This window comes from Aotus nancymaae, unplaced genomic scaffold (assembly GCF_030222135.1).
Source record: "Aotus nancymaae isolate 86718 unplaced genomic scaffold, 86718_ANA_hifiasm-v0.15.2.pri h1tg000003l, whole genome shotgun sequence".
Classification (NCBI taxonomy): domain Eukaryota; kingdom Metazoa; phylum Chordata; class Mammalia; order Primates; family Aotidae; genus Aotus; species Aotus nancymaae.
The window spans coordinates 2,293,851-2,307,385 of NW_026988414.1; the positions used below are offsets into that span (position 1 = coordinate 2,293,851).

General features: G+C 56.0%; 1 protein-coding gene across 2 annotated transcripts in view; it reads left to right on the forward strand.

Annotated features, from left to right (window-relative positions):
* PTGES (prostaglandin E synthase) overlaps positions 1–7,114 on the forward strand; it is a 39,333-nt gene extending 32,219 nt beyond the window's left edge. For both annotated transcript variants that reach the window (XM_012457981.3, XM_012457982.3), the window contains exon 4: positions 6,073–7,114. In XM_012457981.3, coding sequence (XP_012313404.1) covers positions 6,073–6,322 — 250 coding nt within the window. In that variant the 3' untranslated portion in view covers positions 6,323–7,114. The remainder of the gene's footprint in view (positions 1–6,072) is intronic.
* Positions 7,115–13,535: the final 6,421 nt, after the last annotated feature.

Genomic DNA, 13,535 nt, shown 5'->3' on the forward strand with positions numbered 1-13,535 from the left:
AGCACCACAGCAGAACGGGAGGTTTCCAACCTGACACTCACTTTCCACCACGCCATGAAGTGCTTAAAAAAAAAAAACTTTTTTGAGATGGAGTTTTACTCTTGTTGCCCAGGCTGGAGTGCAATGGCGCAATCTCGGCTCACTGCAACCTCCACCTCCCGGGTTCAAGCAATTCTCTAGCCTCAGCCTCCTGAGGAGCTGGGATTACAGGCGCTCGCCACCACGCCTGGCTAATTTTTGTATTTTTAGTAGAGATGGGGTTTCACCACGTTGGTCAGGCTGGTCTCGAACTCCTGACCTCAGGTGATCCGCCTGCCTCAGCCTGCCAAAGTGTTGGGATTACAGACATGAGCCACTGCACCCGGCCTTTTTTATTTATTTATTTTTGAGACAGGATCTTGCTCTGTCGCCCAGGCTGGAGTGCAGTGGTGGGATCCCGGCTCACTGATGCCGTGACCTGGACTCAAATGATCTCACTTCAGCCTCCTGAGTAGCCGGGACCACAGGCACGTACCACCATGACTGGCTAATTTTTAAATTTTTATTATTGTAGAGATGAGATTTTGCTCTGTTGCTCAAGCTGATTCCAAACTCCAGGGCTCAAGTGATCCTCACATCTCAGCCTGGGATTACAGGTGTGCACCACTACACACAGCCCCATAAAGTACTTTTTATTCATTTGGCCTGGGCATCTGAGGGCAGTCAGGAAGTCTGGCAGAGCCAAGAGGGTAAAGAGCTTTAGCGATGGTGTCCAGGACAGGGCTCGTGATGGCGATGGAGGAGATGGTGGCTCGATTAAAATCTCCCTACTCAGCCGAGCATAGTGGCTCATGCCTGTAATCCCTGCACTTTGGGAGGCTGAGGTGGGCAAATCACATGAGGTCAGGAGTTTGAGACCAGCCTGGCCAACATGGCAAAAACTCATCTCTACTAAAAATACAAAAATTAGCCGGATGTGATGGCAATTGCCTGTAATCCCAGCACCTCGGGAGGCTGAGGCAGGAGAATCACTTGAACCTGGGAGGCGGAGGTTGCAGTGAGCCAAGACAGCACCATTGCACTCCAGCCTGGGCAACAAGAGCAAAACTCCATCTCTTGGACCCAGGAAGTGGAGGTTGCAGTGAGCCGAGATTGCACCATTGTACTCTAGCCTGGGTGACAGAGATTCTGTCTCCAAAAAAAAACCAAAAACGATTTCCCTATGCAGTGTCCAGGAGTGTTGTAAGCGCTTTCCAGGGATCCACCCACTTGGCATTCTGAGAACCCTGGCACTCTTGGCCCTGCTCCTGAGGCTGTCCCTCTCCGAGAAGGTGATGTCGCTGTCTTGTATACCTGCCTTTGAAACGAAGCAAGCACTGCATTGTGTCAACCCTGAGACACATTCAAGGAAACTGCCACCATGGATGCCGGCGGGGCGCGGGGGAGAGAAGAGGAGACCGTTTGGAGCAGCCGGCAGCTGCCCCGTCCTGGACGTCTGGGGGTCACTGTCGTCACCGCTGTCACCTATGCAGTAAAATGCAGCTGGCGTGGAAGAGTCTGGAGGGTGAGGCGGGCCCGATGCTGCAGCAGACGCTACAAGTCCGGTCTAGTAGGAATCTGCTTTGAGTGGCTTTTACCTTAAAAAAAGTGGTTATTATTTGAATGATGCATTTCACCCAAGCATGTCTGTGGTACGTGCCTGCCTCCATGTCTCTCGGTTTGGAGCCTGGAGGTGGGAGGAGGGCAGTGAGCTTCCTTCCATCATTCCTGATGTCTCCATTGCTCCCTGTCCCTGGCACCCCTGCGGCCTTGGAGGGGCCCCACTGCGGTTTGAGACAGACCAGACGAGGGAGGGAGGGCTGGGCCAGCGCCAGGGGCTCAGAGTCAGAGCTCCTGACCACCTCTCCTACCACGCTGGTGACCTCTGAGTCGCTGCCCAATGGCTGGAAATAGAAGGGGGTGCTCAGTCCCCACCACACGGTTTCTGCAAGGCTTGCTCCTCCCCAGCTAGCAGAAGACATGCCCCGCAGAGCGGGACCCACGTCTGCCACAAACCTCCCCACTGCTTGTTCCTCCTTCCCACCTGTGTTCCCCAACTTTTTCCTCCACCCACTCTTCAGTGTTTGGCTGTGTCTGTGAACTGTCTGTCCTGTGATTCTCTTAACAGCTTCCTAAACATTGACGTGCTCTTAAAATACCAACACATACTTTAAGGCATAGCCGGGGGAATGGGTCGCCATAGCCAGGGGACGGGTTGCCATAGCTGGGGGTGGGGATGGGTTGCCATAGCCGGGGAACGGGTCGCCATAGCCGGGGGACGGGTTGCCATAGCTGGGGGTGGGGATGGGTTGCCATAGCCGGGGAACGGGTCGCCATAGCCGGGGGACGGGTCGCCATAGCCGGGGGAATGGGTTGCCATAGCCAGGGGACGGGTTGCCATAGCCGGGGGACGGGTTGCCATAGCTGGGGGTGGGGATGGGTTGCCATAGCCGGGGAACGGGTCGCCATAGCCGGGGGACGGGTTGCCATAGCCGGGGACGGGTTGCCATAGCCGGGGGACGGGTTGCCATAGCCGGGGGAATGGATTGCCATAGCCGGGAAACGGGTCGCCATAGCTGGGGGACGGGTTGCCATAGCTGGGGCTGGGTTGCCATAGCCGGGGGCTGGGTCGCCATAGCCGGGGGACGGGTCGCCATAGCCGGGGACGGGTTGCATACGCTACTTGTGCTTTTCCTGCAACTTTCAAGTAAACATTACAAAATTCCTCATCCAGGTGGCACTCTCTTGTGAATCACTGTGACAGGCAGACCTCATTTTGGGACATAATTGAAAATGGGTTTTCCAAAGGCGTCCCTCTAATCAGCGTGTAGGGGGATGTGGGTACCCACAGCTTCAGTTCCAGAGGATGGAGTGATTTTTTTTTTTTTAGACAGAGACTCACTCACTCTGTTGCTCAGGCTGGAGTGCAGTGGCGTGTTCTTGACTCACTGCAACCTCCACCTCCTGGGTTCAAGTGATTCCCTGCCTCAGCCTCCCGAGTAGCTGGGATTACAGGCGCCCGCCACCACGTCCGGCTAATTTTTTTTTCTGTACTTTTAAGTAGAGACGGGGTCTCAAACTCCTGGCCTCAAGTGATCCGTCCACCTTGGCCTCCCAAAGTGCTGGGATTACAGGCGTGAGCCGCCGCACCTGGCCAAGGATGGAGTGATTTTGGAGGAACACTTAGTGTTTTTCCTCATGAGTCCCGGTAAGGGACTTACTTGACTTGGAGGTGGCCCCAGTCTTTGGTTTCTCCCTCTTTTATTTTTGTTTCTTTGAGAGGGAGTTTCTTTTTCTTTTCTTTTTCTTTTCTTTTCTTTTTTTTTTTTAAATTTGAAACGAAGTCTCACTTTGTCACCCAGGCTGGAGTGCAATGGCACGATCTTCCCTCACTGCAACATCCACCTCCCGTGTTCAAGCGATTCTCCTGCCTCAGGCTCCCAAGTAGCTGGGATTACAGGTGCACGCCACCAAACCCTACCATTTTTTTTTTTTTTAGTAGAGATGGCATTTCACCATGTTGGCCAGGCTGGTCTCGAACTCCTGACCTTGTGATCCTCCTGCCACGGCCTCCTAAAGTGCTGGGATTACAGGCATGAGCCACCGCACCCTGCACCTGGCCCAGAGGGAGTTTCACTCTTGTTGTCCAGGCTGGAGTGCAATGGTGTGATCTCGACTCACCACAACCTCCACCTCTCAGGTTCAGGCAATTTTCCTGCCTCAGCCTCCTGAGTAGCTAGGACTACAGGCATGCACCACCACACCCAGCTAATTTTGTATTTTTAGTAGAGACAGGGTTTTTTTATGTTGGCCAGGCTGGTCTCCAACCCCTGATCTCAGATGATCCATCCACCTTGGCCTCCCAAAGTGCTGGGATTACAGGCATGAGCCACCGCACCCGGCTCCTCCCTCTCTTTTCTTCCCTGAGGGCAGTACCCCAGGATCTACCCAGAGCCAGACTCTCTCTGACATAGGCAGGCCACGGTGTTCCCTACCCCTGGGTGACCTGGCCTGCCCTGCCCTGGGTGACCTGGTCTGCCACAGACTTGCTTTTCTTGTTTCTGGGTTGCAAGGTCAGGATCTGACAGAAAAGGAGAAGAGAGGTTCATGTCAGTCTTAGGATATGGGGACCCTTATGCCAGGTGCTGTGTCCTGAGTTTGGTCTGAGAAAGATCGAGGCCCTGCTGGGTTTACAGGAGTTTTGTACACTCGGATCGAATTCCTCCTCCGCTCTTATTCTGCCTCACTCCCTCTTGTGCCCCGCATCGCAGCCATGGGCTCACTTACCTGCACGTTGAACATGCCGTGCTTGCTCCGACCTCAGGACCTTTGCACGCACCAGTCTTCCTCCCTGGAAAGTGTTTCCTCTGCAGGGCCAGCTTCTCATCATTCAGGCTCCCACACAGACATCTCCTTCCCTGCCCATCCCCGCCCCAGGCACACTGCAAAGCCCCCTACAGTGCTAGGTGAAGAAGCACTCCAGGCCCCCTCCCTGCCCCCTCTCTGCCCCCTCCGTGCCCTGCCCGCTTTCTTCTGGTCAGGCCCGCACACAGTTGCCCTGGTCCAAGACTTGTCTTGCCAGTGGGAAGGAAGAGGAGGACCGAGCAGCGGGTCCCCACACGGGTGCTGCTAGTCTGGGCCTGACCAGAGGACACGGAGTTATTGGTGAAACGCATTTTAGCAAGAAGGCCTGGAGCAGGAAGTCCTGGAGAACCTGCTTCTGTTCCTGCACCTCACACTTGGGGCCTGTCCCTGGGGGAGGCCATGCCCTGGGCACCGAGTTCCTGTTTATTTGCGCTTCCCATGTGGCAATCGATGGCTTTAGTTGCTCGTTCAGCCTCTAATGTATGGGACTCAACCTCCCCACCTTTCATAAAGGAAGCCAACCATTAGTGGGAGTCATAGAAAATGTGAAGCAACTCTCAGCAGAAGTGGGTGAGTTTTCCTTGTGGGTCATTTATTTGCGGTGGGGTTAGACAGAGCCCTACCCCCCACAACCGCCACACATACGCACATGCTTGATTACTTTCAACCAAAAAAGAGGCAGGACAGCATTTCTAAAACGAAGAGCTTCAGCAGAGGCTGGCCAGCGGGTGGTTCCAGTGAGTGGAAGCGGATCTTGTGATGACTGTCCCTGAAAAGGAGGGGTGGAACTTACATTTAGCGGCAGGAAACAGCCCAGCATTCATGTCAAACGTCTGCTCTTGGGCTCTGGCTTCTACTTGGGAGGGGCCCAGGAACCTGCATTCAGAAGGAGGGTGAGGCCAGGCACCGTGGTTCACGCTTGTAATCCTAGCACTTTGGGAGGCCGAGGTAGGCGGATCACCTGAGGTTGAGAGTTCGAGACCAGCCTCACCAACATGGAGAGGGGAATACTAAATTAGCCGGGCGTAGTGGCGCATGCCTGTAATTTCAGCTACTCGAGAGGCTGAGGCAGGAGAATCGCTTGAACCTGGGAGGTGAGGTTGCGGTGAGCCAAGATCATGCCATTTGCACTCCAGCCTGGGCAACAAGAGTGAAATTCCATCTCAAAAAAAAAAAAGGAGGGTGACCTCAGGCCTGACTCAGAGAAACCCTGCCCTGGAGGTAAAGGGCACAAAGTCGAGTCAGAACTTGGTTCAAGTCCCAGCTCCTCCACTCGCTGCTCTGTAAAGCACTCAGCACCTCTGAGCCCCACTTTTCCTGCCTGGTGTCCAAGGACTAGAGAGGAAGACGGAGGGGAGAGTGCGGCAGGAGTGGGGTCCTGGCAAGCCAGGGTAAGGGCCGTGGTGAGAGCATTGGAGGCCAGCAGCCCTCTGTGACTCCCGGCCCATGCCGGGGCCTCTGTCTCAGCGGCTTGCAAGCATAAGCCTGGAGCTGCTCTTCTTCTGGACTCTGGGGTCGGCGTCTCCTTGACCTGGTCACGAATGGATTTGAGAGTCTGGGATGCTTGAAGTGACCCCCAGTGGGTCAAGGCTTTGTCAGGGCAGAGCGCCCCAGCTTCCACGACACTCTCAGAAGGGCCCATGTCCCCAAAGCTAACTCCTAGCTAACCACACCCCTGTTTCTCCCCAGGGCCCACCGGAACGACATGGAGACCATCTACCCCTTCCTTTTCCTGGGCTTTGTCTACACCTTTCTGGGTCCTAACCCTTTTGTTGCCTGGATGCACTTCCTGGTCTTCCTCCTGGGCCGCGTGCTGCACACCGTGGCCTACCTGGGAAAGCTGCGGGCACCAATCCGCTCCGTGACCTACACCCTGGCCCAGCTCCCCTGTGCCTCCATGGCTCTGCAGATCCTCTGGGAAGCGGCCCGCCACCTGTGACCAGCAGCAGACGCCTCCTTGGCCACCAGACCATAGGCCAAGAGCCGCCGTGGCTGTACCTGGGGACTTGATGTTCCTTCCAGATTGTGGTGGGCACTGAGTCCTGGTTTCCTGGCAGCCTGCTGCATGTGGGGGGTCTCTGGGCCCAGTGGGCCTGTGTGTGAGTGCGTGCATGCATGTGTGTGAGTGCGTGCATGCGTGTGTGTGTGTGTGTGTATGTGTGTGTTTCTTAGCCCCTTGGATTCCTGCATGAAGTGGCTGATGGAAACCATTTCAGGACAGATTGTGAAGATTGATAGAAAATCCTTCAGCTAAAATAACAGAGCATCACCCTCCCTAAGAGTGAAAAGCGAGAAGGGAGACTCTATTTAAGATTCCCAAATCAAATGATCATCTGAATCCTGGGCTAAGAATGCAGACTTTTCAGACTCACCCCAGAGATTCTGGCCCAGCCAATCTGGATTTTTTTTTTTCCCCCAAGACGGAGTCTTGCTCTGTTGTCCAGGCTGGAGTGAAGTGGTACAGCCTCGGTTAACTGCAGCCTCCGCCTCCCTGGTTCAAGTGATCCTCCCACCTCAGCCTCCTGAGTAGCTGGGATTACAGGTGGGTGCCACCAAGGCTGGCTAATTTTTGCATTTTTAGTAGAGACGGGGTTTCGCCATGTTGGCCAGGTTGGTCTCAAACTCCTGGCCTCAAGTGATCCACCGGCCTTGGCCTCCCAAAGTGCTGCGATTACAGGTGTGAGCCACCACGCCGGGCCACCATCTGGAGTTTTAAGAGGCTCCCATGTGAGTCCCCGTGATGGCCGGGCCAGTAAGCCCCTGCCAGTTCTCTGTGGAAGCAAGGCTGGGGTCTTGGGGTCCTGCATGGTGGAAGCTGAGTGAGCCAAGGGCAGGGCTGGCTCCTCCGCCCTCTCTGACGCTTCCCTTGGCCTTGGCTTTGGGTGTCTTTGCTGGCTGGAGTCTTCTCTCTGGCTCAGGGATGGGTGGGAGGGGCCACAGGAAGCTTAGCCTTCTCCCAAGGCTTGAGTCCCTCCAAAGGGCTGTGGGTGGAGGACAGGGAGCTTTGGGTGACGAGCCACTCAAAGGAATTTTCTGGTCCCTTCAGTATCTTCAAGGTTTGGAAACTGCAGATGTCTCCTCAATGGGGAATCCGTGTGTGTGTGTGTGTGTGTGTGTGTGTGTGTGTGTGTGTGTGTGTGTGTGTACGTGTTGTGTTGTGTGTGTTGTGTGTGTGTGGTTTCTCCTAGACCCATGAACTGAGATGTGTGGTTTTTGTTCATTAAATGGAAGTGTCTGTCCAGCTCGGCCCAGCAACTCATCTTGGGTTGCCCGTTCCTGGTGTCCCCTGCTGCCCGAGCTGGCCTGATGCTCCAGCGCGCTGGGCGTTCTTGCCGGTGACTGTCTAGGGCCAGTTTGGCGCAGACACAAACACCCCTGACTGGGTGTCAATCACACGGCAAGCAGCAGTCTCCTGCCTCCCGGGGGGCGGGTAAGGTGGCATCTGGCGAGAGGAGCCGGGAGCACCCGAATGCTGCCCTGGTCAGGTCGCCCCTCTCTGCAGGGCTGCTCAGCCCGCGGGCGGCCACCATCAGCTCCCTCCGAGGCTCCGGGACCAGCACCCCGAAGGGCAGGGCCAGGCTCCCAAAGCCCCCGTGTGGAGCCCCTGGGCTGCACGGCCTCACTTTCCCTCCCTGCACCCCGAGGCCGGCGCCCTTTGACTGAAGGGACCTCCCGTGCCGCGGGTTCTCAGGCAGCGCAGGGACCCCAGGCCCCGCCCGAGCGCGCCTCGAGTCCCCGGCTCCCGCTCGGGGCTGAGAGGGGAAACACTGCCCCCTGGTGGAAAGGGGGCGCCTCTGTTTCGGGCCGCAGCGGCCAGCGGGAGAGAAACCGGAAGGGCGCCGTCCAGTATTGAGCGCCTACTGTTTGCTAAGCGTTGGGCTACGCGTGCTAGTTGGATTATTTTCACCTGATCCTTAAAACAGGCTGGTGGTTGGCTTACGTCTGTAATTCAAGGCGCTCTGGGAGGCTGAGGTGGGAAGATCTGAGCCTAGGGCAGGTTTGAGACTAGCAGATCTCCTTCCTACCAAAAAAAAAAAAAAAAGGAATTAGCCTGGTGTAATGGTGTCCGCCTGTGGTCCCGGTTACTCGGGAGGCTGAGGCGGGAGGATCACTAGAGCCTGGGAGGTTGAGGCTGAAATGAGCCGAGATCACACCAATGTACTCCGGCTTGGGCAACAGAGGGAGACTATCTCAAAACAAAACCAAAATTCCCTAAAAATTCACTGAGCTCCTGACAGCAGCCCGGACACCCTCCTGGGTATCCTAAAACAATCTGAGAGGGGAGGCATTTCTGCTTTTTAGATGAAGGAGGCGAGGCTCACAGGAAGGAGGCTGGTGAGGGGGGTCTCCTCACAGGAGAGCGGTGACCTGCCCACTGTCCCTGGGCTGGGACACTGTAAGGCCAGAGGGCGGACAGACCCCAGGGCACGGGCCATCCAGGGGGTGAACCCAAGGTGCATTTTTATATTTATATTTTCCTTCCTGGGGAAAGAGGGGTTCTGTGGGCTGAATAACCTGTGGGAACTCACGGGACCCGGGTGAGCAGGGGCATCGGGTGCCCATGGCAATGGGGCACGAACCTGGAGCTTGGGTGATGGAGGCGGCCCTTGACGCACTGGAGCCCAGAGACCATGGGACCACGAGGTCCTCTCCTTGGCACCGCCCCTGTTCTGCCGGACTGCGAGTGTCTCCTTGGGGTGGGGTGGTAACCTCGTCCTGCCCTCTGGCCCCCCACAGCTCCGGTCTGGGGTGGGCAGCTCAGCAGGACAGCTTCGGCGACAACCCCAAGCGCTCAGCGCCCCATGGAGGCAGATGGGGGCTGTCTAACCCCTGCTACGGAGAGGCTGCCTGGGGAGGTGGCTCCTCACCTGCGGTGGGGGGTGAAAGACCGGTTTTGAGGGGAACGTCCAAGCCAAGAAAGCGAGGAGCAAAAAGGAGAGCTCAGCACCATTCCCCAGACCCCTCCGTCCTGAGGCTGAGTGGAGGGGCGGTGGGGAGAGTGGGGGAGGGGAGTGTCGGGGATGAAGGTGTGGAGGGGAGATGGGAGGGGGTGTGGGGTGGGGAGAGGGAGTGGGGGTGGGGGGAGGTATGGGGTATGAAAGGGAGGCAAGGGGATGTGGGGAAGGGGTGGATATGGAAGGGAGGGGTAGAGGTGGAGTGGTTGTTGGGGTGGGGTGGGGGTGGGGGATGATTGGGGCGTGGAAGGGAGGCTTGTAGTGAGGTGGGGTGGGTGTTGGGGGTGGATGTGGAGGAGGGGGGTATGGAAGGAAAGCTTGGGATGGGGTAGGTTGGGAATGGGGGAGCAGTGGGGTATGGAAGGGAGGCTTGGGGTGGGGTGGGGTGGGGATGGGTGTGGGGAGCGGTGGCTGTGAAAGGAAGGGCAGGGGTGGGGTGGGTGTGGGGGAGGATTGGGGTATGGAGGGGAGGCTTGGGGTGCGGTGGGGTGGGGATGGGTGGGGGAGTAGTGGGGACTGAAGGGAGGTGGGGGTGGGGGCAGGTGGCATAGAAAGGAGATATAGGTGTGGGAGGGGTAAAGGGATCAGCAGTGTGGCATCACTGGAGCCTCTGGGCCTTATCAGGGAGTTCGGGGCCATGGGCCATGCCAGGGCAGGCTTGGTATGGCTGGGTTTGTTTCCTAAGGGACCTCTGGCTTTGCCATGGGGAGGGCAGGGAGGGGTGGACAGCTGGGCAGTGGACACAGTGGGCAGTGATGTGACCCTTGCTTCTCCAGTGGCTCAGACAGTGCCCTGGCTGCTCACCCAGGAGCTGGAGGACCCAGGTGCGGCCGAGGGAAGGGAGGGGCAGTACCCAGGATGGTGTGCTGGCTGCTGTCAGGAGCCCAGTGAATTTTTTAAGGGAGAGGAGACCCTGGAGGACTGTGCTGCTCCTGCCCAAGATCAGACCCCATCCTCAGGAAGTCGAGGGCCAGGGAGATGCCTCCTGGCACACAGCCAGGACCCCAGAGAGCCAGCGCCAGCCTCTGGGCAGCAGCAGAACACAGTGGGCCAGCGAGGCAGGGAGGGCAACTCATGGTTTTCTGTTCTCTTTTCTTTTTCTTTTTTAAGAGTTGCGCGGGACCGGGTGTGGTGGCTCACGCCTGTAATCCAAGCACTTTGGAGGCCAAGGCGGGCGGATCACCTGAGGTCAGGAGTTCAAGATCAGCCTGACCACGATGAAACCCCATCTCTAAAAAAAAAAAAAAAAGGAAGACTTCATTCCCACCCCACATGCCTTCTTAGGAGGAAGCTTGAGGCAGGTGATGGCAGCTGTGCCCTGGTGCATGAGGACTTTGGGGTAAGGATGAGAGCAGGCAGTGATGACGGTGGACAGAGGGGCCTGTTGTTCATCACCGTGGATGCTGGTCTGCAAGGCAGGGACCGAACCGGGGGACCCCCTGGGGAGGCAGAGCCCACAGGACTGAGGGGAGGCCTGGGCCTCTGTGTGCGTATCCCTGTAGGACGCTGCCATCGGGAGCAGGCTTCCAGGCAGGCTAGGCTAGAAGGTTGGACTGTTTCTAATTCAAGGCAGTTCAAAGAGGGTATTATCTGTTGGGGCTGGTGAGAATCCAGGCAGGCTTCCCAGAAGAGGCATTGCTTGAATTGGCACGATGGGATATTTAAAACACGCTTACGTTTTTAGTCTGGGTGTGGTGACTCACTCCTGTAAATCAATCCCAGCATTTTGGGAGTCCCAGGTAGGCAGATCATTTGAGGCCAGAAGTTCAAGACCAGCCTGGCCAACATGGTGAAACCCCATATCTACTGAAAATATAAAAATTAGCCGGGTGTGGTGGCGGGTGCCTGTCATCCCAGCTACTCAGGAGGCTGAGGCAGGAGAATCGCTTGAACCTGGGAATTGGAGGTTGAAGTGAGCCAAGATTGCACCACTGCACTCCAGCCTGGGCGACAGACCGAGACTCTGTCTCAAAAACACAAGAAAGACTTGTTTAAATTTCTAAACCTGTTTCAGAAGTTTTGAAACATTTGTTAATTACATGTACTTATAAGTAATGGTCAATGTCAAAGGTTTAGAAACGATGGGAACGCTCACAGAAGAAAATCAATCCCTCCAGGACTCTCACCACGCAGAGGCCGACCCCGGCCAGGCTTCAGACACTCTGGGACTCCTGTTCAAGTGTCTTGTGATGAGGTCCTGGATAACTGCAGCACCTCCCGACCATGTCCCAAGTCCACCCTGAGCCCCCACAGCCAGTCCCCACCCAGGGCCACAGGCTCCCATCACCCCTGCGTGCAAAGCCGTCAGGTGGCTTTCACCTGCTCGGAGGGAGGTCAGGTTCTCATGAGGAAGCAAGGTCCCTCGAGGTCATCCGTGTGCAGAACCCCTTTACCTTCTGTGTCTTTCTCTCTCTCTCTCTCTCTCTCTCTATCTCTCTCTCTCTCTGGAATGGAGTCTTGCTCTGTTGCCAGGCTGGAGTGCAGTGGCGTGATCTTGGCTCACTGCAACCTCCACCTCCTTGGTTCAAGTGATTCTCCTGCCTCAGCCTCCCACGTAGCTGGGACTACAGGCGCCTGCCACCATGACTGGCTACTTTTTGTATTTTTAGTAGAGACGGGGTTTCACAATGTTGGCCAGGCTGGTCTTGAGCTCCTGACCTCATGATCTGCCCTCCTCGGCCTCCCAAAGTGTTGGGATTCCAGGCTTGGGCCACCGTGCCTGCCCTTTTTTTTTTTTTTTTTTTCTTTTTTTGAGATAGAGTCATGCTCTTTTGCCAGGAGGGAGTGCAGTGGCATGATCTCAGCTCACTGCAACCTCCGCTTCCTGGGTTCAGTTGATTCTCCTGCCTTAACCTCCAGAGTAGCTGGGACTACAGGCGCACACCACCACACCCAGCTAATTTTTGTATTTTTAGTAGAGACGAGGTTTCCCTATGTTGGCCAGGATGGTCTCTATCTCTTGATCTTGTGATCCACCCACCTCAGCCTCCCAAAGCGCTAGGATTAGAGGCGTGAGCCGCCTCGCCCGGCCTGTGTCTTATCTCATTGCCTGTGTCCACTAGAATATGCATTCGAGCGGTGCAGGGATTTAGGTCTGCTCTGTTCCCTGCCGTGCCTGTGCCCCCAGCTCCTAGGGCAGATCTGTTAAGTGAAGAAACAGATGTGAACGATGAGTGTGTACATGCGTGTGTCTGTGCGTATACTCAGAGGGTCACAGGGAGATTCAGGTTGTTTCTTCCCCCACTGGACCAAATTGAAGACTAGAGGGTTGTTTATATTCAGGATGGAATTCCACAGCAAAAAATACTTACGGAGGGTTTCTCGGCACTGGGGAGACACCAGCGTGTCACAGAGGTGGGTGTTCACAGCCTTGAAGAGGGACCTCAGATTTGCTTTTTCGTCATCACTTGGGAATGTCCTCTGATCACACATCTGCACGTCCTCCGAGGGCTCTCGATGGTCAGTAGCATGAACTGTGACAGCGTCCTGGCTCGGTCCGCTTATCATTTATTTAATCAGCCCTGGTTGCTGGATAATGAATTCATCAGGCTGCAATGAGCACACGCCACGCTTTCATGGGAACCTTCGCACATCCGTCTCTGTGCACGGCGGATGCGGGACAGGCGAGCCCCAAAGCAGGGCTTAGCCCGTGATGATTCCTGGCTTTGCCCAGGAAGTAATGCAAGGGCGAGCCACGGTGGAGCACAAGAGACAGCCTCACTGAAGCGGCGGCGTCACAGCTCCGGCCGATCCACAGCTCCGTGACTGCGCCTGCAGGACAGGACTACCCCACGGGGACACAGGGGCAGCTCGGGGCAGTTTTGCGGTCATATTTATACCCACTTTTAGTTATATTTTAATTATTTAGATTAAGGGGCAGCTTATGCAGAAATTTCCAGGGAAGGGGTAGTAACTTGGGTCGTTGGGTCATTGCCATGGAAAAGGGGGTAACTCCCGGGTGTTGCCGTGGCAATAGTCAACTGACCTGGCACACTGGTGACCTGTGTTATGGAAAGCTGCTTCTGCCCCATCCCTGTTTTAGCTAGTCCTCAATTTGGTCCAGTGTCTGAGCCCTGCCTCCAGAGTTGAGTCCTACCTCCTACCTCACAGGCATTTCGTTAAACTGTTTCTTTCTCTCCCTTCCTTCCTTTTTCTTTCCTTTCTACCTCTCCTCCTTCCCTCCCCATCTCTTTCCGT